Here is a 21,948-nt window from a genome sequence, read left to right on the forward strand (position 1 = left end):
GCACTTGGCTGAATCAACCCCCTCAAGCAGAATAACCAGAGTTCACATACAAGAAATCATACACTGGATAAAGCAGTCTCTTAATTCACCACTCCCAATGTGGCTCAAGTCTGGCCTGAGGGGTAAACCAGAGCCTGAACATTTTTAATATGGCCCCATTAAATGTGGCTCTAATTTTCCAGGAGTAATAAATAATAAATACAGTACAACACAAGTTTTTGTTTTTTTCTTGAGGTGAACTTTTTCTTATGTTTCAATGAATGAGTGTGTTTTTACTGTAGAGTCCAACTATAAAGTTATGAAAAATTGATTTATTTAATTTGGTTCATGCATTTTAATTTGAATCAAGAAAGTTCACATAATTTATTAAAAATATTTTTAAATAAAATTCAGTGGTAAATGTAGGTCTTAGAGCATATAGAAATTTACTTTTTGTTCATTTCTGAAGATGATGATTTTTAAATATTGCAACGTATAAGGAAAAACACAGATCTCTAAAACACACTACGCTTCTCCTACTTTTTCAAACAAATATTTTATTCTTTAAATATAATAAGTATGAAAAAGATAATAGTACAAAAGTGCAGACGAATCTGCTTCTGCATTCTTTTGCATATTGAGGTTGGATTCTGGCTGACACAGCTGTGCACTGTTGGAAACATGGGATGCACACAGTGGGTTATCTTTTAGTTATTCACCAAAGTGTGCCTAAGTCTAAGTCCGGGCAGAACTCAGACATTCTAGAATAGAGTTCTTTGATAGGCCTTAAGTCTAAATTCTGTGTAACAGTGAATGAAAAATATCTACATATAGTGTTAAAGTCAATGTCAGGGGCTGATTTTATTTTTATATTGCATTGAATTCAAAGATAACATCTCCTTTCTTGTTTGCCTGCTTTAAATTATTACTCTATAGCTAACTCACTGTCATATTTTCAGCTGGTTTCATCATTCTGTAGCAGCATCTGTGTGTATGAGCTGGATTAGTTGAAGGAACATCCATCTGTCTTTAACAGTTACATCTTGATGCAACACATTTGAAACTGAAATACCAATGTTTTCCATTTCTAAGATGCAATAAAGGGGAGGACATTTTGGTTTTGGACACCAGCTGATGAGCTGTCAGTGTTTTAGGTCTAGATTAAAGATAGATGAAGCCATCTTGTTGTAAATATTTTGTGCATATTTTTAGGAGGAACATCTTATGTGAGTAACCCCATACGTAGGAAGTTCTATTCACTTAAATAGACTCAAACAATAAACTGAAATTATCTGTAAACTATACACGTGTCATATTTTAACCAAAGGGTTCATCAATAAACACACTAGCTCTGTTAGTATATACAGTAAGCTATTGATGTTTACCATTTTATGCATTATACAAAACTGTTTAAGCTATAATGTAAGTTTATTAGGTGAGTATATGTTTAGTACTTGTGCCTTATCTCAGTACAAAAATATGTTTAATTTATTTCCAGACTGGTCTAATGGTAATTCTGTTATTCACAATTCCTTCTTGTAATTAGCTATTTATAAAACCACAACACAAGGAAAGAAGAAAATAGTTTCATATTCTTCCAATTTAACAGCTCAAAATATTAATTTGATGTGTTAATCCGTTATCCTGTTTCTTAGATTTGGTGTTAGTCATTTTTTCAAGGGCAGTTGTGTTGTTGTAATTTTCGCTTGTGCCGCAGAGTGACGCTGTGATTTCAAAACACACATCAACCTTCCACGATTGCGCCATTTCCGGTTTCATGACGCCACTGATCTCCTGACTGTGTTCTTGTTTGGTGGTTTAAAACTGTATCTAATGGAAGGCTCAGATGTTCATTGTCTGTTTCTGCCATGCAATAAAAATCACTACTGGAGCCTCTGAGGCCTAGACGAGTGTGAACATGTTTCCTTTGACATAGGACTCTCGTAAAGCGACAGACAAACCATGTGGAGAATTCAAGGTTTCGTCGGCAGGGGTGAGTGAAAAAGTCATTGACACAGAATGCACTTTTTAAAATTGGGCCTTTATTGGCGCTTCTAAGCAGTGGATTTTAACTTTTGGCCGGAGCTGTGTTTAGCTCACGGCTAGTAAAGGTGCTGCGTGTCTCCGGCTGACACCGTCACTTGGTTTATTTTGGGTAACGTTAGCCACAACCTCTTTCTAGAGTTGTGAGCTGTATAAACAAAAATAGAAAACACAACTTTTACATACATACTACACTTTCGCCTGTACAACGTTTTATGGTATCTGTTTAATAACATAAACGTTTACGGATTCACGTTCCATAATAAATCATGACAATAGCATCAAAGGTAGCATGGGTAAAGTAAGAGATACACTATATTACCAAAAGTATTCGCTCACAGCATGGAACTGTCCAAAATGTTTTGGTATCCTGAAGCATTCAAAGTTCCTTTCACTGGAACTAAGGGGCCAAGCCCAGCTCCTGAAAAAAAGAAAATTCCATGCTCCCAACCTTGTGGGAACAGTTTGGAGCAGGCCCCTTCCTCTTCCAACATGACTGTGCACCAGTGCACAAAGCAAGGTCCATAAAGACATGGATGACAGAGTCTGGTGTGGATGAACTTGACTGGCCTGCACAGAGTCCTGACCTGAACCCGATAGAACACTTTTGGGATGAATTAGAGTGGAGACTGAGAGCCAGGCCTTCTCGACCAACATCAGTGTGTGACCTCACCAATGCGCTTTTGGAAGAATGGTCAAAAATTCCTATAAACACTCTCCTCAACCTTGTGGACAGTCTTCCCAGAAGAGTTGAAGCTGTAATAGCTGCAAAAGGTGGACCGACATCATATAGAACTCTGGGTTAGGAATGGGATAGCACTTCAGTTCATAGTATGAGTCAAGGCAGGTGAGCGAATACTTTTGGTAATATAATGTACATTAGAGTTAATATGGCGTTAAGCTGAATATTACCAAAACACACATTAGCTATTGAGTTAATGGCATGCAATTCCCTCTGGTATGTTTGAAATGAAAAATACTGACCAAGAAACAGTCTGCAGTTAAATAACATGTGCAGGATTATTTGTTCAGTGTCTGTTAAATTTTCATTATCCTCTTTTCTATTCCACTACCTGTCAGTTTTACATCGGTGTTATGGCAGCAGCCCGCTGCGACTGCCTCAGAACCACCACGTCGAGGATGAAGTCTTCAACACCTCAGCTGTCCTCTCCACCTCCCGACACTCCCCTGACAGCAGGTATCATATCACACCTCGGTGTTCTGTTTTACACTGTTCAGATCATGTCCCTGTCTGACAAGAAAGGTCAGAATAATCATAATAAAAAGTAACGCCCTAAGCATTAGTTTGATTTTCTACTTCTGTCCTCGAAACTCGTATCCACATGAACTGGTGAAAAAAGACCAGTTAAATTACTGTGAAACCTGAAACTTCTACCATCATCCAACACACATTTTGTACTTCTTGTTTTTCACTCAAGGCCACATTTACAGGTGGTTGCATCACACAGCAGCTTCTACCATCTCTATAAACATGATCGTCTGAAGGACCGGTCATCTGTCTCTAACAGTGTTTCTGTGACACAGTCACAGTTTGGATTACAAACTGAATTACTTGAATTACAAATGTAACTGTTGTTTGTTTTTACTCTCTCAGCTCTCAGAACCATCAGGATGGAGAGAGGAGGAGGAAACAGAGGACATTTCAGTTCAACTACACTGAGCTTCCACGGTACACGGTGCTGGATGCTGTGGGACTGGTGAGTCTGTTAATGCATTGGGTTACTCCATCAACATGTTGTTAAATTATATAATAATAATAATGGCAGTTGGCTCGGTTGACTGGCAGCAGTTAATGCACAGCATTTATGAAGTTATCCTCCCAACACTGGGGCAGGGTTCATTCTATCTGAACAAATATAACAAAATTAAAGAAATAGTGTTTTTTCTATTGTGAGATAAATAAAGTAAATGTTAAAATCAGTTTGTCTTGCTGTACTTGCTTCATGGGCCCTGGGTGGGTTACGCTCCCTAGTTTGAGAACCTGTCTTATGCTAATATTTAGTGTTACATTTTGGAAACTAACATCGATTTGTGATCAGTTATTGTGAGACAGATTTTAGAGAATTAGACGGACAAATAGAAAATGGTGGAATGGTTTACTTGAAATCTAAAGTATTTGTAGGATCTAGAGCCGAAACTTTACTTCTGTGCTTGTTGGGTTATTTTATGGCACTTAACCCAACAGACTTTACGAATAAACTGTGACTCTATCTCTTTCTAGGGAACAGCAGCTGTTCTTTTTATGCAGGTATGCAGGAGAATCCACTCTCAGTTTTCAGCAGCCACAGATCCTGGTCAAACCACTGGAGGCCTGACCTCTCACTCCACAGTGAAAAAGTGTGGCTACCGCATCCTCTTAGAGATCTGTAAGAATTTGAATATAATTTTTAGAAAATGTTTTGGGGTTGTTTTTTTTAAAAGATTTTGTAAAATAAACATCACAACAATTATTTTTTTATTTTTATCCATGTAGTTTAGACCCTCACTTTGACCTTTCCTCTCTGTACTGTAGTGTCCAAGAATGACGTCCTGCCCCAAGGAAGGAGTGTGTTATGCCTCGTAGCGGTGCCAGAGAGACAGAACGAAGATCAGATTGAGGCTCAGCAAAGCAACAACAACAACAGCAGCAGCAGTAGTTCATTTCACCAAAGCAGCAGCAGCGAGCGTCAGAGTACACATAGTTCAATCTGTGGCCAACAGAGGTCGCTCCTCCACCACGATTCAGCTTTATCAGGTCTGTCTCTTACTAATCAAATTCCAACGTGTACAGGGCAGTTTTAGATTGGTTAACCATTTGTGCTATTTTTTCTAGACTTGGAGGAACCTGTTCTGTCAGGGTCTCAGCCCCTTCAGAATGATGGCAGCACAAAAGACACTAATCACAAGGTGAGACACGTCTTCCTTTACTTTATGTGCATGGTTGAAAAGACCTTTCTCACTAAATAATAATCTTTAATCTTGATTTTTTTTTCTTTTATTATTTTACCTCAAGCCGGACAGGTTGTCAAATGAGGAGAGGCTGACAGAAGCAACAATAAACCTCAAAGACGTGGGAGACAACAGTATTTCAGTGGTCCTCAACATCATTGGTAATGTTTTAGTGGCTTAGCAAGGCCAATATATAATTTATACACATTCCAAAAAAAAATGTGGGTTTTTTTATTTGTTATTTTATTCCTCAATTTATGCCACAGGTCTAGAAAGTGCCAAGTGTGAGAACTACGAGGAGGCTTTTGCTTGTTTTTTAGCTGCCGCTCAACAAGGATACAACAAAGCCCAGTTTAATGTTGGTGTGTGTTATGAAAAGGGCAGAGGAGTTAAAAAAGACCAGGAGAAGGTGGGTAGTCTTTTACTGTTCGGAGTTTTTCTCCTGATCACAGATGTTCTGAAAGAAATGATGATGACAATGGTTTTCTTTTCCAGGCACTTTATTACTACAAACAAGCTGCAGGCAGTGGCCACACACAGGCGCAATACCGATATGCAAAGCTGCTGCTGTCCAGCAGGAGGCATCAGAGTTTAGAGGAGCTGAACACGGCTATTGAGCTGCTGGAAGAAGCCTCAGCAGCTGGGCTCACCAAGGTACAAGTCCTTCACTGGTCTAGGCTCACCTTAGACAAGAAAACGATCATTTTTTCATCATCTTGAAGTGCATTTTTATGATGTTATAACATTTTACAATTTTTGAAATTAAATTGCATGTAATGTAATATAGTGTCATGTAAGCATTCATCTGCAGGATTTTTTTTTATTCAATAATTTTCTTAAAAAAAGCACTTTATCTTTCCACACCGTGTTTGTTTGATGTTAGTTAACTAATACCTCCTTTTTAATTTTCCTCCTCAGGCTCAGCTCTGCCTTGCATCAGTTTACTGTAAAAAAACAGTGAGAAATGTGAGCAAATCCATCCAATATCTGAAGATGGCAGCAGAGGCTGATGTAAGTTTCCTTCTAGGTGCTTCTAAATTCTTTATTAATGGTTGATCTGGTTTGAATCACTTCCCTTCCTCACTCCTGATGTGATATACAGTTTTTTAAATTGAGCTTATATAGATATTTTATATATTAGATGTTTTCTTTTGTGGTAAGGATGGCACTGCCTTGCTGTTCCTGGGTCAGTGTCACGAGAGTGGCTTTGGGGTAGAGGAGAACCTGAGGACAGCTTTGGACTTTTACAAACAAGCAGCTGAAGCAGGCAACAATCAGGCTAAGATGCTGTTGAAACCTCCAAATACTACAGAAATAAACGGTGAGGACGCTTTCTTTTTTTTTTTTAAGCCATCACTTTGTATTAGTTACCTCTTTCTATACACCTGTTATTGAGGACACTGAGGAATGGGCTTTTATTGAGCCCAGACAGCAGAGATGATATCTGTGAGGTGTAGACATTGATTTTCCTTCTGTCTCCTCCTCAGTAGCAGCCATGCTGCGCTCCATCAGCTCCGCTCCCTGTTTCCCTGTTGCCAAGCATCAGCTCCAGCCACTCTCCTCTCTGGCCTCTCAGGTTTCATCCTCCGCCTCTCACCCAACTGCCCTTCCGCTCCTGCCCCACTCCTGGAGCACTGGGAGTCTGTTTGCTGCACCAGCTTCTTCTTCCTCTCGTCACCTTCTTCCCCTCAGCATAGAGAAACGAACCTGCCAGTGGACGGTGGGGGTCAGTTAGTTCTCCTGAGTCAGCACAGATTACAAATGGAAATTTACTGTTGAAATTTAATGTTTTTATGTGTTTTTGTTTTGGGTTTTTTTCTCCTCATAAGAGGAAAAGGTAAATGCGTGTTTGGTTTGTATATATTGGACAAGGTTTGATAAGGTTTTTCATGCATGTGTGTGTATATAGGTCAAATAATTATATGTTATTTGTAATGCTAAATAGTTATCAGACACCAACTCTGACAACAGTGGAGCCTCCTTTCTATCCATTTTTGTTCAGCACAGTATTTTTTTATATAAGTTCAGTTTTACATTGGCAAATATGGTAGTTCTACAAGGTGAACATTATGGATGGACCTTGAGAATAATTAATGAGTGAAATTACCCCAGATATAGGTGAGGAATGACAGAGGTGGGAAATAAAAGGAAACTCATTTTAAGTTAACTATGTGCCTGACCTTATACAACTGTCCAGAGTGAATTATATTGCACTAGGATTAAAATATTCTGTCTAACGCACAAACTGACAAAAAAAAAACAACAATAAAACAAACAACTGAAATGACTGATGTTTTGGTCCCTGTATGGTAAACACACACACACACACGTATGATTGTTGTGTAAACTTGTTTGTGTAAAGAAAAATTGTAGTTTAAAATAATTAACATTTTCTCAGTATTTCTCATTTTCTTGTGATAATGTTCTCACCTGTGAATCCTTCATTATAACAGGTTGTCCTAACTGCAGAGATGGAGAGATGATAAAAGACATCACATTACAGCTGTTCTCTGGTAGGTCAAATGGTTCTATGACACAAGAAAGTCTGTATTTATAAAAAGAATAAACATATTCGCTACTTCTCCATGTAGGTCTTAACACTTTTGCAGTGTTTTTGTGTAAGAATTCTGGTGGATATTCACGTTAGGTCACAACCTGCTTCATTTCTTCTTCTTTTTTAATCAATTTATTTTTTTTATTTTGCTTTGTTTTAAAATGTTTTCTTTTACTCTTCGTTTTGGAAAAAAATGGATCCAAACCTGTATCAAAGCTACACGAAATTAACAGGTTGTCATTCCATTCGTGTTAAAAATGTGATGTTTGCTGTTTTATGAAACTTAAAGAGGTATCCTAACATGTTTTACTTTTTTAATTTTTGACGCACCCTTGCATTTGTGCGTCAGAGACAAATGTGACATCCATTGTTAACTATTCATGCTTTCTTCCACAGACCCAGGCATGACGTAACACTTCGATGATGTGTGATTTCATTATCTGAGTTGCAAAATAACACCGGCAGATTTATTATGACTCTGCAGCGTCCTGATCTCTGATTGGCTGTGCAGGGTGGGAGCTGTTCGTCGACACCACAGCGCCGCTCCGGGATCCTGTGGCGCACAGAGACAGCGCAGCTCCGCCGCCAGCCAGCAGCCGAGGCGGGCTGGGAATGTTGTGATGTGATCCGATGCGGGCAGCTCGGGGCGGACTGGCTCTTAAAAGCGGCTGAGGACGTCGGCCCTGCTCACCACTCAGTGTTTTCGCTGTATTTGGAGCGGAGACCCTAAAAGCCTGGAGACTGACAGAACCGAAACCAAACGGTGAGCGGATGTAAATATAGATGCTCTCCATGGGATGGGATGCGCTCCCCTCCCAGTGCGGCGGTGATGCTGATGATGATAGAGCTGTGAGGCAGGGTAGGATACGGGGGTGGGATTCTCTCCCTCTGTGCTCGCAGCCACAGGGTTTTTCTTGTGATTTATTAGAAAAACTCCACATATAGAAATGCTTGGTGGGCGTTATGTTAGATGTATAGAGGATCCAAGGCAGATGCAGCAGTGAGGGAGTTAACTAACAGAGGGAGGCAGTGGGGAAGCGAGGTGCTACTCCACCCATGACATCATCGACTTTTTCAAGTTCATCTTCTCCTCTGCCTGAGGTTTCATCTGTTGCATTTCAATCCAAAGCATCTGGATGCAGGTCAGAGGTGTTTTTACACCGGGAGCAAAGCTAGAGGAATGAAGGGTGGTGTCTTCTCACGTGGGGCTTAGAATTTAGTCAATATGTAACATTATTTCTGTTAAAATTAATTGGATGTCTACTGAGAAATGACAACATTCTGATTTTTATTTTTATTCCAGGTGACCTTCGAGTGACAACACCTGTAAACAAGGTAAGCAGACGGATTAAACACTGTATCTGGATTGGAGTGATGTGATTTTTATCTAGTTTTTAAATCATTTTTGTGTCTTCTATAAATCTGTCTTCAATGCTGTACTCTACGACATGTGCCTTTTTTATACCTGCTGATATTTTGAGATAGGGAAACACATCACATGCTGAAATAATCAGTTAAGATGAGCTTTACAACAGTCTCCTCTGTCACTGTTGCATTTACTTGAGCTGCTAAAGTCTGGCGTCTCTGATGAATGGCCTCTGCTGTTACAGAGGACAACAGATTTATTCAGGACAACTGTTTCGCTGCCTCTGTGTGGACACTTTCCTGTAAACTGCTGTGTCATTCTGCCTGATTTCCTGCCTACAATGCCCATCCGTTCTCCTCCCCACTCCCCCTCACGTCTTCCCTCCGACCCACTTTGTTTAACTGATGAAGATCTGGCTGCATTGTTGAGGAGAAATTCCCAAAAGAAAGTCTCTGATGTATGATTTATGATCGTAGTTTCTTCTATATTTGGAAAAATGTGATGAGGAAAAACAAGGAAAAAGGAGAAAAAAGCTCTCTGTTTATTACCAAGCAACTGTTTAATCCAGTTGCTTGGTTCAGGGTAGTTAACTAAATTTGGGTTTTCAAGCAGTTTGATAAAGTAAAAATATTAGCCCATAGTCCAACTACTTCTCTGAGATACGTAAAACCACAACTAAACTGTATTTGTATGTCCTGTATTTCAATATACAAATTCAGTGCTGTAAAATCTTGTAAACAATAATGGACAGTGATAAAACTGTTCAAGATCAAGACAAATAGTTGATGTATTAAAAAGTAATACAATGTCCCAAAGGCCAATTGACTTGAAACATGAAATGAAGCCTAAAGTGAAGCAAATCAGAAAACAAGAACAAGAACAAGTTTAAAGGTTTGTGAAAAATAAAAAATAGTAACAAAAGATTGTGAAATATTACCCTAGGTGTTAACAAATAGCCTAAATATAGCTAAAGGTTAGCCACAAGACATAAATATTCCACCATAGAAACAGATATAGAAAGTAATATACCGGTAAGAAAATTTTATTGCCTTGTTGTATGGCCAAATGACTTTGAAGAAAAAAAGATGCAGACTTCACTAAAAACCTTCCTATTTCTGACTGTAGATTTGCATAGTGTATGAATAAATATACTAATATATATATACTAATACTACTACTAATAATAATAATAATATGTTTTCTAATAAGATATGTTTTCCTAGATGGATATGGTGCTTCAGGTGTCATATGCACCTGTTGACTCCCTGGTTGTACCCAAGTCATAGACACTGAGAGTGAGCACTGAATCAGCATAAACAGCTTGTTGTCACTGTCTGGTTCAGTGGCATTGGAACACAGCGAGTACCTAAGACTGGGAGACAGAGAATAGGGGACCTGCATGTGTAAAGTGCACTGCATCAGGATTCTGTTCTCGCCTGGAATCTGCCTCTGTCTTTTCCCAAGAAGTTGTTGTGCTTTAAAATCTGCTGTGTTTGTGTTTTCCATGTATCTGAGAAAAGATGCTGATTATGACTGCCGCACTGTGTGTGTGTGTCTGTGTGTGTGGGTGTGTGTGCGTGTGCATGTGTGTGCGTGTGTGCATGTGTGCGCGTGTATATGTAAAGGTTACACTGCATGTAAGATCAGGTTTGTTTGTTTGTTTTACTGTGTTTTACGATTATTTCTCTGTGGCCTCAAATAACTCAGACAAAGGTTGATGTAACCTATCTATCTATCTATCTATCTATATGCATGCTATACTACTATATATACAGAGTCCTAAAATCATAATTACTGCCTTCCAATAAAACATACCATTTCAGATTTGAAAAAGTAAGAATAATTTAGCAAAAATAATTCAGCAAAAATCGCAAAAACTAGACTAAAATATAAATATAAATAAATATATATGTAAGAAAAATATCTTTTCTAAAGAATAGTTTAAAAGTTAGAACTAGCATAAAATAAAGTAGCTTAAAGACAAATAAAAACTTAAAATGCTTAGGTAAAAACCAATAGGTGTCATTGGTGTTCTGGAAATGATGGAAAAAAACGAATTTAAAAAATAATAGTAAATTTTTCTGCATTTTTCAGGACAAAAGTACCGCCAGATTAAACTTGTTTAATTGTCACGACTGGCTTAAACTAAATCCTGGCTTGTTTTAGGATCGTTGTATTTCCCTGAATGACGTTTTGTAGTGTTTCATCTGTATTCCGTGCCAATGGTCTCATCCAGAGATAAAAGCCTAGATTAGTGAGTTAGCAGGAGGCGGCTAACACTTGTTCTTTTATACAATCCTGTGTGTGAAAGCCGTGAAAGTTAGTGTCATCTCAGGACACGTTATGCGCAAAAATGCAATTTGACTCTGAGTCTGATTTATTAGCTTTATGTTAGTGATAAAATGAAATAAACGGAGGAAAAAAAAACATCACAGAACCTCCGTATACACTGCACTAATCCAGTGCAGTAATTACACCAGTGGCTGTTCCATTATTATTAACCACCTTCAGAGGCTTTAAAGAAGCCTGTAACCACAATGACAGAGTATTATTGCATGCTGACTTACTGACTCAGCAGAAACACAGGAAAATGTGACCGATTAATTTTCCAGGCAGCTCAGTAAACCTAGGGCACGGATATTTAAATGATGTAGAACATTAAAAATTTAGCTTTTGCTTTTTTATGAATTGTAATTGATGCTGGGTATAAACTGATTGTGAAGTGTAGCTAGTATTTTTTCTTTTAACAACACTTTGCACTTGTGTTTGTTTCAGTCAGCATCTGTAGCTACAATGTTTGAACCTGAACGCATAGGTTTTGAAACGAGTTTTTCTGTTAAAAATGTTCTGTGTTAAAATTTTCATATCTTTGATAACATTGGAATATTCTTGGAATGTAACTAATTAGTGTTTTTGTTTGTTTTGTTGAAAGCACAACCCCTTAAATTAATAAACACAGGTAGAGAACTGGAGGTAGAGAACAATCTAGAGATATGCAAAAACTTTGAGGCATTTGGAACTGTTTTTGTTTAGTTGGAAAAGTTTAGAATGTCACTCTTAAATTTAGAAAAAAAAGAGTGACATTAAATGTAATCTTTGTTTTCTCCACATCTCCCTCACAGCAGTGTATTCCCACTCAGCCATGATGTCAGTACAAACACCTCCTCTCTCCCGCTCTGGCTCCTCCCCTTCTAATGTGGGTTCAGCTAATCGAAGTGGCTCCTCCTCCACGCCACCCACCTCCCTCAATCTTCGCTCATCGTACAACCAGCTGCTTGGGCGTGATGTCATTAAGGAGACCATGGAGACAGGAAGCTCAGCCACTTTACCAAAGAGCCGTCAGAGGCACGGCATGACCAGTGTGCACTTTGACAACCTGTCCACCAAAAACCAACCTTCGACCAGAGGGAGAGGTCTTCCCACCAAGTCCTCCTCCAGTTCAGCGCTCTACTCCTCCTCTTCCTCCTCATGCCTCTTCAATGGTACCAACCCTAAACTTGCTAAGAATGGAGCCAACATGCAGAGACGAGCTGAGAGTCAGCAGTTGGAACTCAGCAGAGCAGCGACTGAGGGCAAAATACACAACGATCTCATCAGAAACCCAACTTCTGATTGGCTGGAGTTTGAGAAAGACAATTCACAGCAGGCACCATTCCGCAGGAGGACCAAGAGCTTCTTGGACTACCACAGGAAAGGCTGGGACCTTGACTTCAACTGGGGAAATAAGGAGGAGAAGGAGGAGAAGAAGCAGTCTTCTCCAGAGAAGGAGCAAGCAAGTCCTGCCAAAGAGAGGGAGGGCCAAAAGGAGGAAAAACCAATCAGCAAACAGATCAGTCAGGAAGAGAAGGAGGAGGTGGCACCAGTAGTGGAGGAGGAGGAAGAAGATGAGGATGAACCGACACCTACCCTGAGACAACCCCTGCTCCCTGTGGTAATGGAAGCCCCACTTTCTTCCACCTCGTCCTCCTCCAACAGTCCAGAGTGGGTACCAGACAACCACAACCACCTCCAGAACCAGGCCTCAGCCCAGGTCAAAGAGGAGCTCTGCGTCCAACTCCAGGCTAGTCCTCGCAGTCCTGCAAAACCCCCCCGTAGCTCACAGCCACGTGTCATTAAAGTGGAGCTACACCCTAACAATGAGAACCAGTTCTTACAACAGTACCCGCCTTCCCCAAAACTGACCCGAGCTGCCGAACGCAGCACTCCGACCAGGAGCCGAGTACCATCCTCTCTGCCAGAGCCAGAATCAGAGACCGGGCTCCCACGAGTGGGTTTGAAAATGGACCTGACTCCTGATACTCCATCAGAGGACGAAGACTCTAGCTGGACCACGCTGTCCCAGGAAACACCATCTCCGCAGACCCCAAAGGAAGCAGGTGTGACCAACTTTCTCCATTTGACCCCTCTTTTTACAGTTTGATGTAGAAATATGTCAAAGGAAGCAGTCGCTTATCAGTGATGACTCAGGAACCTTTGACCTATTACATTCCTTATGATGTAATAGGTTAACATAAAGGCACTTCAGAGGGTTAGAGAATATGTTTGTGTCGATACAAGATTTATGAGTTCAAAGACAGGAAACGGGGTTTTACCCATTTGATCTTTCCAGAGGGAATGAGCCCTCAGGTTTCCATGACAACAGAATATCTAGAAACAGACTGTACCATCCAGTCCATCTCTGTGTATAAGTACTACAAGTATGCTGTATGTGTTGATGTGATACTCTTGTGTCATCCATCAGCAGATGTTTGGAGTGAAGGCGATCTGCCACCAGGTTGGAGGGAGATCTCGGACTCATCAGAGGTCTATTTCTGGCATGTCCCCACCGGCACAACGCAGTACCACCGACCTGTTGCCGCAGGCAACCACCAGCTTCACAACAGCCCTCCTGACAATGAGCCTGACACTGAGCCTGACCCACAACAGGAAACACAACAGGCCCTGAAGCCACCTGCCGAGGTTAGAAAACCTTGTTATCAAGCTGCACATGAACAAATCTGAGTCCAGCTTCAGCCAGTGAGGCTGTATTTTAGACTGAGCCTGAGCTGCTTAATGTTAGTCAAACATGTTACCACAGGTAATGTTCAACAACTAATACCAATTATTCAATTCCTTGGGAGATGAGTTTTTTATCAGAAAGACAGAGTCAAGGCTCAAACGTGGTTATTCTATTCTAGATTTATTGAAGTATTCATTACAGTAGAATATCCTGAGCCGTTATAAACATACACCAAAAACAAAAGAACAAAACAAAAAAAAATGTTAAAATTCAGGAATGAAGACATTTTTAGGGTTCTATTTTTTTTTTTACTAAAAAGTAATGTGACAGTAAATTTAAAACCATCCTTGGTATATAATGTTTTTAGGTATGCTATTTTAAAGTCTGCTGTCATAATACTAAAGCACTACAAAGTCACAGATATACAAGCTAAGTCAAAATGTTTTAATAAAAAAAAACATTTTTTTTAAAGCTATTCAGTATATTTAAGGTTAAATATTTCTTCTTTAATGAAAAAACATGCTGGAAATGTTTAATAATTTCAACTGATAACATTCCCAAATTATTTATGCAGTGTTCAAATGTCATTCTTTGCAGTCTATTTAGTCCTCTCACTGTCCTTTGTCTGTCGTTCTCCTGCTGTGTCTCTGTCTGCTCACTTTAACCCTTTGTGTTCCCCTCAGCGTCCCATCAGTCTGATGTCTGACAGCTCGGTGGAGCCTGTTCCCTCACCGTCTGGCTCCTGTCCCTCTTCCTCCTCCACCCCCTCAAATGATGTCACCTATTCTGGACCAAATCTCAACAACACCACCACCACCACCACCACCTGCACAGCCAACGTAATGCATGATGTCACATTTATTTTTGGAAGATTGTTCCTGATTCAGAGACAGTGCTGATGAATTTGACAGTCTGGTGTTAACTGTTTGATTAATACTAAATATTAAATATCTATTTTTTCATTTTGTCACCTTTAATGGCTGAACCATTAGCATTAGAGTTGTTCTATTAGCCTCAGTTCATCACAGTAAGACTTTATATAGAACTGTTAGGTCGGCATTTCTTCCTAAAAGGCCTTGTGCTGTTATTGATTTAGCTCAGCTCACACTGCAGCACTTATTGAATTGCCGTGAGTGCAGACTCATTTCCGTCCAGATCAGGCCCGAGGTGCACATTTTAGACAGATGAATATCTCTCATGTGAGGTTTCTATTTTCTAAACATCTGTCTGTTTGGCTCTAGGATCTGAAAGACTATCCAGTTTACCCAGATCCCAGTCTGAAGGCGTTTGAAGGAGCCACCCTGCGCTATGCTTCGCTAAAACTGAAGTAATGCTCACAGACTTTCAAACCTTAGCTCTTGATAAGTTTGTCACTTTTGTCTGATGATATGATTTGATTTTGTTCTCTTGCAGCCCGCCAGCCCAGTTAGAGACAGTTGACCTGAACAACACTTTCTCCAGCTCAGAGGAAATGGTAAGATTAAAACAATACAAATACGATACAAATCTGAACCTCTGGCTCAAAGTTCGCTCAGAAATGTCTCAAATGTTGCTCTAGCAAATAAGTTAACCAAAGTAGATATTTTCTCTTCCTTTTCTGACCCTTTTTGTGTCTCACAGTGCCGCTCAGTGGTGACCAAAGGTACTTTGTGTGAAGCCGTCCCCTCTCATTTAGATTTTACCGCCTCCTTGTGGAATGATCGCGTACATACTAGATATTACCTCATTTAAAATCAAAGTGGAGAAATGTCTGAACAGAATTATACAATGACGAAATATTAAATATTTATATTATTATACAAATCATCGTCCTTATGATTTCTAATATTATTATTGAGTTACAATTATAATGCATTTTTTATTTTCAACTAAAGTATCCTTTGTTTCATGTATTTTTTATATATATATCTTTTTTTTTTCCCTCTTCAAATAGAATCTCGCCAAATACATTCCAAAAATATATTTGGTGTAGGTGTGTGCAGTGATGGATGAAAAGATGAAGGATGAAGGAATTGAGGCAGGACTTAATTAAAATAGAAAGTGTAGTGGGGGACCAGGGATAAAAATAGTAGGTAAAATTATGGAAAATGGCAGGTTAAAACATGTTTAATAAAGTATGACAGGTAATTACAGGGAAGGTTTAACCTTGACCTCTAAACCAAACCTGTGAACAGTTGTAATGAAAATGTGATCAAGAAATTGTCTGAGGTGCCTGATGGATATTACCATAGCAATTGAACTTCAGTTTCAAATGTTAATTAATTTTAGTACATTACTGCATTACAAAGCAATCACATTTTTACTACCTTCGAAAAGGATGTAGCCTTTGCTAAAACTGCAGAACATTTTCCGTTGTTTGCCACAGTGCCACATAGTGGCAACTTTAGGAACTTTTTACAATAGAATAGAGGAGAATAACACTATATCTAGAGTGAAATACTCTACACAGCACATACATATATTAAATGTAAAGATAATGACATATTTGTGTTTTATGGCACATGGCCCTTGCACTACTAATCTGAATATTCTTGTCCCTAAATCAGAACACAGAGGATGTTTAATGTACAAGTGTTTTGAAACTGGTTTGTATTTCTATCCCAGTCTTTTCCAGTACGATCTCTGGGCTGGGTGGAGATGGCAGAGCAGGACCTGTGCGAGGGCAGAAGCAGCGTGGCAGTTCATCACTGCATCAGACAGCTGTCCTACTGCAGGAGGGACATACGAGACTCGGCCGGGGTCTGGGGAGAGGTCAGTGTATTTACTGTACCTATGAAATAACTTCAAAAACATATGTTTTTATCATAATGATTTTATTCTTATAGGGCAGAGGGATGCTGCTGGTTCTCCAAGACCGCATGTTGACTCTCGTCGACCCTGATGATCACAGCCTGCTGCACTCACAGCCAATCAGCAGCATCCGTGTGTGGGGCGTCGGCCGAGACCACGACAGGTACAGGGACAATGTCCTCCTTTTTCTTCTTACGTGAAACCAGTTTTTTTTTTTCATGTTTGTGGTCTGTTTGAGCTGATGTCAAACAGACCACAAACACGCCTTACTATAATTGTGTAGCATATATATTTGCATATCTTATTTACATTGGCTTCATATTAGCATATAAATTACCCAGAACTACATTCATGCGTCTGGTGAGCTGAATCAGGATTTTTTTTCTTAATAATTATAATTAACTGTAATCAACCTCCAACATCTGCACTCACTGTTCCTGTTTCCTCTCCACACTGACAACCTTTGGGGGGCGGGGCTGGTGGGTTCTTATCATTTGGAAATGTCAAAGAGAGCTAACCTTTTACCAGTGAGCTAACAGTGTGCTGATGCTTGCACAGCTGCTAATGGGGGATGGTCAAGGAAACATCTGGAAACATGCGCGTGAATTTAACATGCAGTAGACTCATTTACATATTTGCATGTGTGTATGTGTTTGTTAAACATAATTGGAAAGCAACAAATGTGGATGTCTTTCCACAGCTAAAACTGCTAACCGGCTGCACTTTGGAAGAATAGCATTAGCCATGGTTCTAATACTGAACAGTGAAGTAAAATACAGAGAGAGAAAAAAAAAAGGATTGATGTCGCTGTACTTGCCTGCTCGCTGAGTCGACTTATCTCCTTCATTCTTCTCTCTCTCCATTCGATCTGTGTTTCCTTTTTCTTTTTATCTCCTCTACTCTGGTGTATCCACCATCAAACACGTCAACTGCTGAAGTGTTTTACAAATGTTCTGTATGGAGAATAGCTCTTTCAGGAAGATAAACCATCTGGTTCCAACTCAGATTCTAACTAATGATTATTTTCAACAGTATAATTGCAGTAATTGTTCTTTTCATGTGGCTGAAAGTGAACTTGCAGAGCCATCTGTTTTTAATCTGTTTTCATTTGATTTGTTTTCAAAGTTGTTTTTCCTGAATACTAATGCACTTTGAGATATTATCTTAAAAAAAATTGGACCGGACAGAATGTCCAATCATATCACACACATTTCCACACGCTTATGTCTCACTGTACTCCTGCATTCCTAATGACTTTTTAAAAACAGAAGAAAGATGGATGGATGGATGGATGGATGGATGGATGGGGAAAAACAAAGGACAAAAGACAGAAAGAAATGGAGGAAGAACGGGTTGAAGGCAGGAGAGAAGTTGAGACAAGTGTCCCTTCATTCTGAAGGTCTCAGAGGACTGAGAACTCGGTGTTGATGTCTGTCTCGGTGATAATGGATAAAACTTGTCTTGAAGAGCAGAAGTGCGGGTCAGTCCAGGATAACTCTCCTTTTGCTCCCTCTTCTTCACTCTGACTCTCTTTAACTCTCCGACTCTCACTCTTTCTCCTTCTCTTTCTCTCACTTCCTCCTCCGCAGCACTTTTTTAAAATTATGCAGTTGACTGCACAATCCACTATGCTCAGTTTCAGTCTGATTCTGTATCCAGTGATTATGGAATGCTGTGGAACCTCCTCGTGTTTTCGATGTATGCTGCCAATTACTTTTGTTGGAGCCCGTGTCCCACAACAAGATTGCACGTGTGTGTGTGTTTCGAAAGATAAGTTTTATGTATTATTTCATAAACTGCAATTGCCGCTTCCTGCCAGTAGAGTGTACTACAGTCAAAGTCTGTGTTAATTTGGTGTGATAGTAATGCGCACTCTTTCACCGCTGGGTTTTCACTTTTACCGAAAAAGGAAGGAAATTGTCCAATGAAAGTATGTTATTATTATTTATTTTTCTTTTTTCTTATCAATCTGAATTGTTCTCCTTTTATTTAAGAAATCGTTGAGTTTCTGATCTAAATGCTGCTCTGATCAGATCACGGACTGTCAGGGTGATGGCCTAGATGGTTTAGATCTGGGTTGGGGAGAAATATTGGACACGTTGGACAAAGGTGGTCGAAGTTGGATGTGGAGGAACACACAGAAGGTTTATGGAGGTCTGAATGAGAACATGAAGATTGTGGTTGTAACTGTAGAGTAGGCAGGGATAGGCAGCGGTTGATGTTCTGCTGTGGCAACCCCAGGTGATGCCAAAATAAGAGGAAGAAGGATGAGCTAAAGCAGGAATTTGAATTTGAAAAATATTTTCAAGGAATTGGGCAGAAAAAGGGAAACTGGGAGAATAATGTAATGCAGGCAAAACTTGACATGAAGATGCTTTAAACTTAAACTCCTTTTAGCCTTTCCATCGCTGCCCCCTCTCCATTGCCTTTTCTTCATCCATCCATCTAAGAGTGTTCTCTACCCCTGAGCATTCTGTCTTCCTCAGCCTTATTTAATATAAATAAGCCCCCAGTCGCTGAAACAGGTTAGACAGAAGGAACTGGGGAGTGGTTGGGGATGGGAGAGGAGGGGAAAAAAAGGGGCGTAGCCCCTTTCCCCCATGAGGTCATATGGCTATATCTGGAGCACTCAGCAACTTCGGGTGCGTGTGTGTGTTTGTCTCTGTGTGTAAGGTGATGGAGGCTGTGGGGGCGATGAAGTCATTGGTCTAAATATGGAGCACTTTGTCGTTCTTGTGTGACAGTGAATGAGTGTGTGTGTGCGTGCTGTCCTTCACTCCTCCATCTCCTCCTTCTGTCTGCATTGCTCTCGTGCAGCCTTCACTTCTCTAACTCTGTTGCTCCTCCTGCCTCCCCTTTCGTTCCACAGGCTGCACAGTCTTTGCCTTTGTTTCATTTTGACGCTCTTTGTCAGTTTTGCTGTTGCAGGACTTTAGCAGGGATTTAAGCTTCCCCTCATTTTTGCAGCCTCTGTGAGACATGAAAAATAGAGGCAAGGGCTGCAGCAGCTGAAGAAGTGGAGAAAAAGTGAAGACAAACAGGGAGTGTGAAGTAAAAAAAAAAAGAAAAAACGAGGAAAAAAAGAAAGGGGGAGTGGGTATTAGCTGACTGATGGAGAGCGAGTGAGGGAGGAGGAGAGAGACATGCCTCCTCGTTTTCAGAGAGCGGGACTCAGCAGGAGCTAACGGAGACTCTGTGGACCAGGCAGATAGGGAACGATAGGGAGAAGGTGCATCAGAGGAGAAGGAGAGGGGGAAAGAGAGGGAGAGGGGGAAGGAGGGAGAGAGAGGAAAAGAGAGAGAGAGAGGGAGAGAGCGATAAGCACAAAGCAGAGGGAAAAAAGAAGAAGAGAGGCAGGGTACGGGAAAAGATTTTCCCCCTGAGAATCTCTGAGAAGAGGCTGCAGGAATGTCACAGTGTTGGAGGAGCTAACGAGGCAGGAACTGGTCGCTGGTAACAGAGCGAGGATGTCTGCCTTCGTGAGTACACCTGCTTCTTCATCACTCACTCTTTTATCTGTCTGTCCATCCATCCATCCATCCAGACCTCTGGTCCTCTTTTGCTTGTAGTGGTGTAGTTTTCTAAGGTTGACATTTTATCATTTTCTAGCTACAAAAAACCCCTGCTCTGTATGTTTCTTTAAGCTTCACACTTTGTCTCTGTCCCACTCCCACATCAAGAGTGCAGATTGAGGTTTTCAGCAGCAAGTTCAGGGTTAGCAATTTAAGGGAGTAGAAATTTAAAAAGGACTGAAAGGAAAATAGTACAGATGAAAAAAAGAGAGAGATTAAACCTTGCAAAGGGGGAATTGAGACAAACAGGATTAAAGAGTTTGGATGTGCTGCAGGGATTTTTTTCCTAGTGTGTGCCACGGCTGTTTGGAGCAGTTTGATGCAGATTATTTTTTGGTGAGTGCGTGCATGTGTGTGCGTGCGTGCATGTATTTGGAAGAGAGGGGAGAAAAGGAACTAGAGAGAAGGAGTGTGTGCTTTTTATTTCTAATATTTCTGACACAAACACAGCCTGGTTTTGTCTATGTGAGCATGCACACTCCTCTGCTCCTTAACAAGAAGGATGAGGAGGAGGAAGAAGAAGAAGAGGAGGAGCAGAAGGAGGAGGAGGGGTGAGGGGAAAAACACCAGTTGAAGACCAAAAAGCGAGTGAGGTTTAATGATTTACGTGATGGGACTGAACCTCCTGACTGTTGTTCTGGTGTTTGGTTTGTGACACTTTAAGACTGAAAAACATCACTGCTGTCACACACTGAGTGCTCCACTTGTGAAGAGTGGGTTTGTGGTAATGACCACATTTCAAGAGAGAGTTATGTGCATCATAAAAGAGCAGCAAAGCCTAGTTTGTTATTGTACTAATACCAATGCTTGTGTTTGATTGGCCTGCCTGCAGTCCAGATCCATGTCCTCTTCAATGATTCAAGGATTCATGGATTTGAATGGAATGGTAATGGTATGAAATTGTGGTTCAAGGACCTGATATGAACTATCAAACTATACTAGACTGGAATATAAAATAAATTAGATAACAATATGAAATAGACGCAACTAGAATTCATAGAGAACATTGCTTAAACATGATAAAAATAAAAGAAATGTAAGAAAATAATAAACAGTTGAAGGGGAAAATCTCTGCGAAATTGCCAATTATTAATTGAGAAAAAAAAGTGCATTTTGTACCTGGTTCCTTTTGTCATTAATTACTCATCAGTAGCTGCAGAACACACCCTCGTGCACACACTTCAAATTCATTAGTGGGCAGCAGTGGACCTGATTGTTTATTCCCTTCAGGTCTCAGTTTTTTCTCCTTAGAAATGACCTTCTGTTGACAGCTGTGACATAAGGAGAGGAAAGGGAAAGAAAGAAAGGAAGGTAAATAAGAAAATATTAAAGAAATGTGTGGAGAGGAGAGGAGGACAGAAAAGAAAAAGGAAAGGAAAGAAGACTAAAGTAAAGTCAGGAGACGGCCGTTAAGGAGATCAAGTAAAGCAGACACGCAGGTCTCAAGTATCATTAATATTTCAGTGCTGAACAAACTCCAGGGATCACCTGACTTACAGTGTGTCAATTGAGCCCACAGCGCCCACTTTTCAGCCCCCCTCAGTCCTGCAGTCCCCCTTGAACCGCCCCTTATTTGCTGATGTCAAATCCCCTGAAGCCTTAATTAACATGCACGTCCCCCTGATGGCCCACAGGGACTGAGCCGGGACACCTAGATCCACTCGATAGATGCAGCAGTGATTGATGGCCTGAACGT

At 40.3% G+C, this 21,948-nt stretch overlaps 2 protein-coding genes across 8 annotated transcripts in view; both read left to right on the top strand.

Moving 5' to 3' along the window:
* Nucleotides 1–1,747: 1,747 nt before the first annotated feature.
* Nucleotides 1,748–7,255, top strand: dele1 (DAP3 binding cell death enhancer 1). 2 transcript variants are annotated; one of them, XM_008326966.3, is made up of 12 exons: nt 1,748–1,972; nt 3,103–3,220; nt 3,638–3,740; nt 4,265–4,409; nt 4,556–4,777; nt 4,856–4,929; nt 5,036–5,132; nt 5,238–5,380; nt 5,467–5,625; nt 5,890–5,982; nt 6,133–6,292; nt 6,459–7,255. In XM_008326966.3, the coding sequence occupies exons 1-12, from the start codon at nt 1,942–1,944 to the stop codon at nt 6,704–6,706; spliced, it is 1,593 nt and encodes a 530-aa protein (XP_008325188.1). In that variant the 5' UTR covers nt 1,748–1,941; the 3' UTR covers nt 6,707–7,255. The 2 variants fall into 2 exon arrangements, with proteins under 2 accessions (XP_008325188.1, XP_008325189.1); XM_008326967.3 differs by having other exon boundaries at nt 6,462–7,255.
* A 144-nt stretch (nt 7,256–7,399) lies between these two features.
* Nucleotides 7,400–21,948, top strand: part of LOC103390903 (amyloid-beta A4 precursor protein-binding family B member 2-like) — a 42,360-nt gene continuing 27,811 nt past the window's right edge. For 2 of the 6 annotated variants that reach the window (XM_008326968.3, XM_008326969.3), the window contains exons 1-10: nt 7,400–7,484; nt 8,037–8,288; nt 8,829–8,860; nt 12,014–13,267; nt 13,633–13,850; nt 14,574–14,729; nt 15,132–15,217; nt 15,304–15,364; nt 16,495–16,641; nt 16,716–16,843. In XM_008326968.3, coding sequence (XP_008325190.1) covers nt 12,034–13,267; nt 13,633–13,850; nt 14,574–14,729; nt 15,132–15,217; nt 15,304–15,364; nt 16,495–16,641; nt 16,716–16,843 — 2,030 coding nt within the window. In that variant the 5' untranslated portion in view covers nt 7,400–7,484; nt 8,037–8,288; nt 8,829–8,860; nt 12,014–12,033. Of the gene's footprint in view, nt 7,485–8,036; nt 8,289–8,828; nt 8,861–12,013; nt 13,268–13,632; nt 13,851–14,573; nt 14,730–15,131; nt 15,218–15,303; nt 15,365–16,494; nt 16,642–16,715; nt 16,844–20,012; nt 20,160–21,948 lie in introns of those variants that run through there. The other 4 variants (XM_017039216.1, XM_008326970.2, XM_017039215.2 and 1 more) reach the window with 3 other exon arrangements.

This window comes from Cynoglossus semilaevis, chromosome 15 (assembly GCF_000523025.1).
Source record: "Cynoglossus semilaevis isolate Cse_v1.0 chromosome 15, Cse_v1.0, whole genome shotgun sequence".
Classification (NCBI taxonomy): Eukaryota; Metazoa; Chordata; class Actinopteri; order Pleuronectiformes; family Cynoglossidae; genus Cynoglossus; species Cynoglossus semilaevis.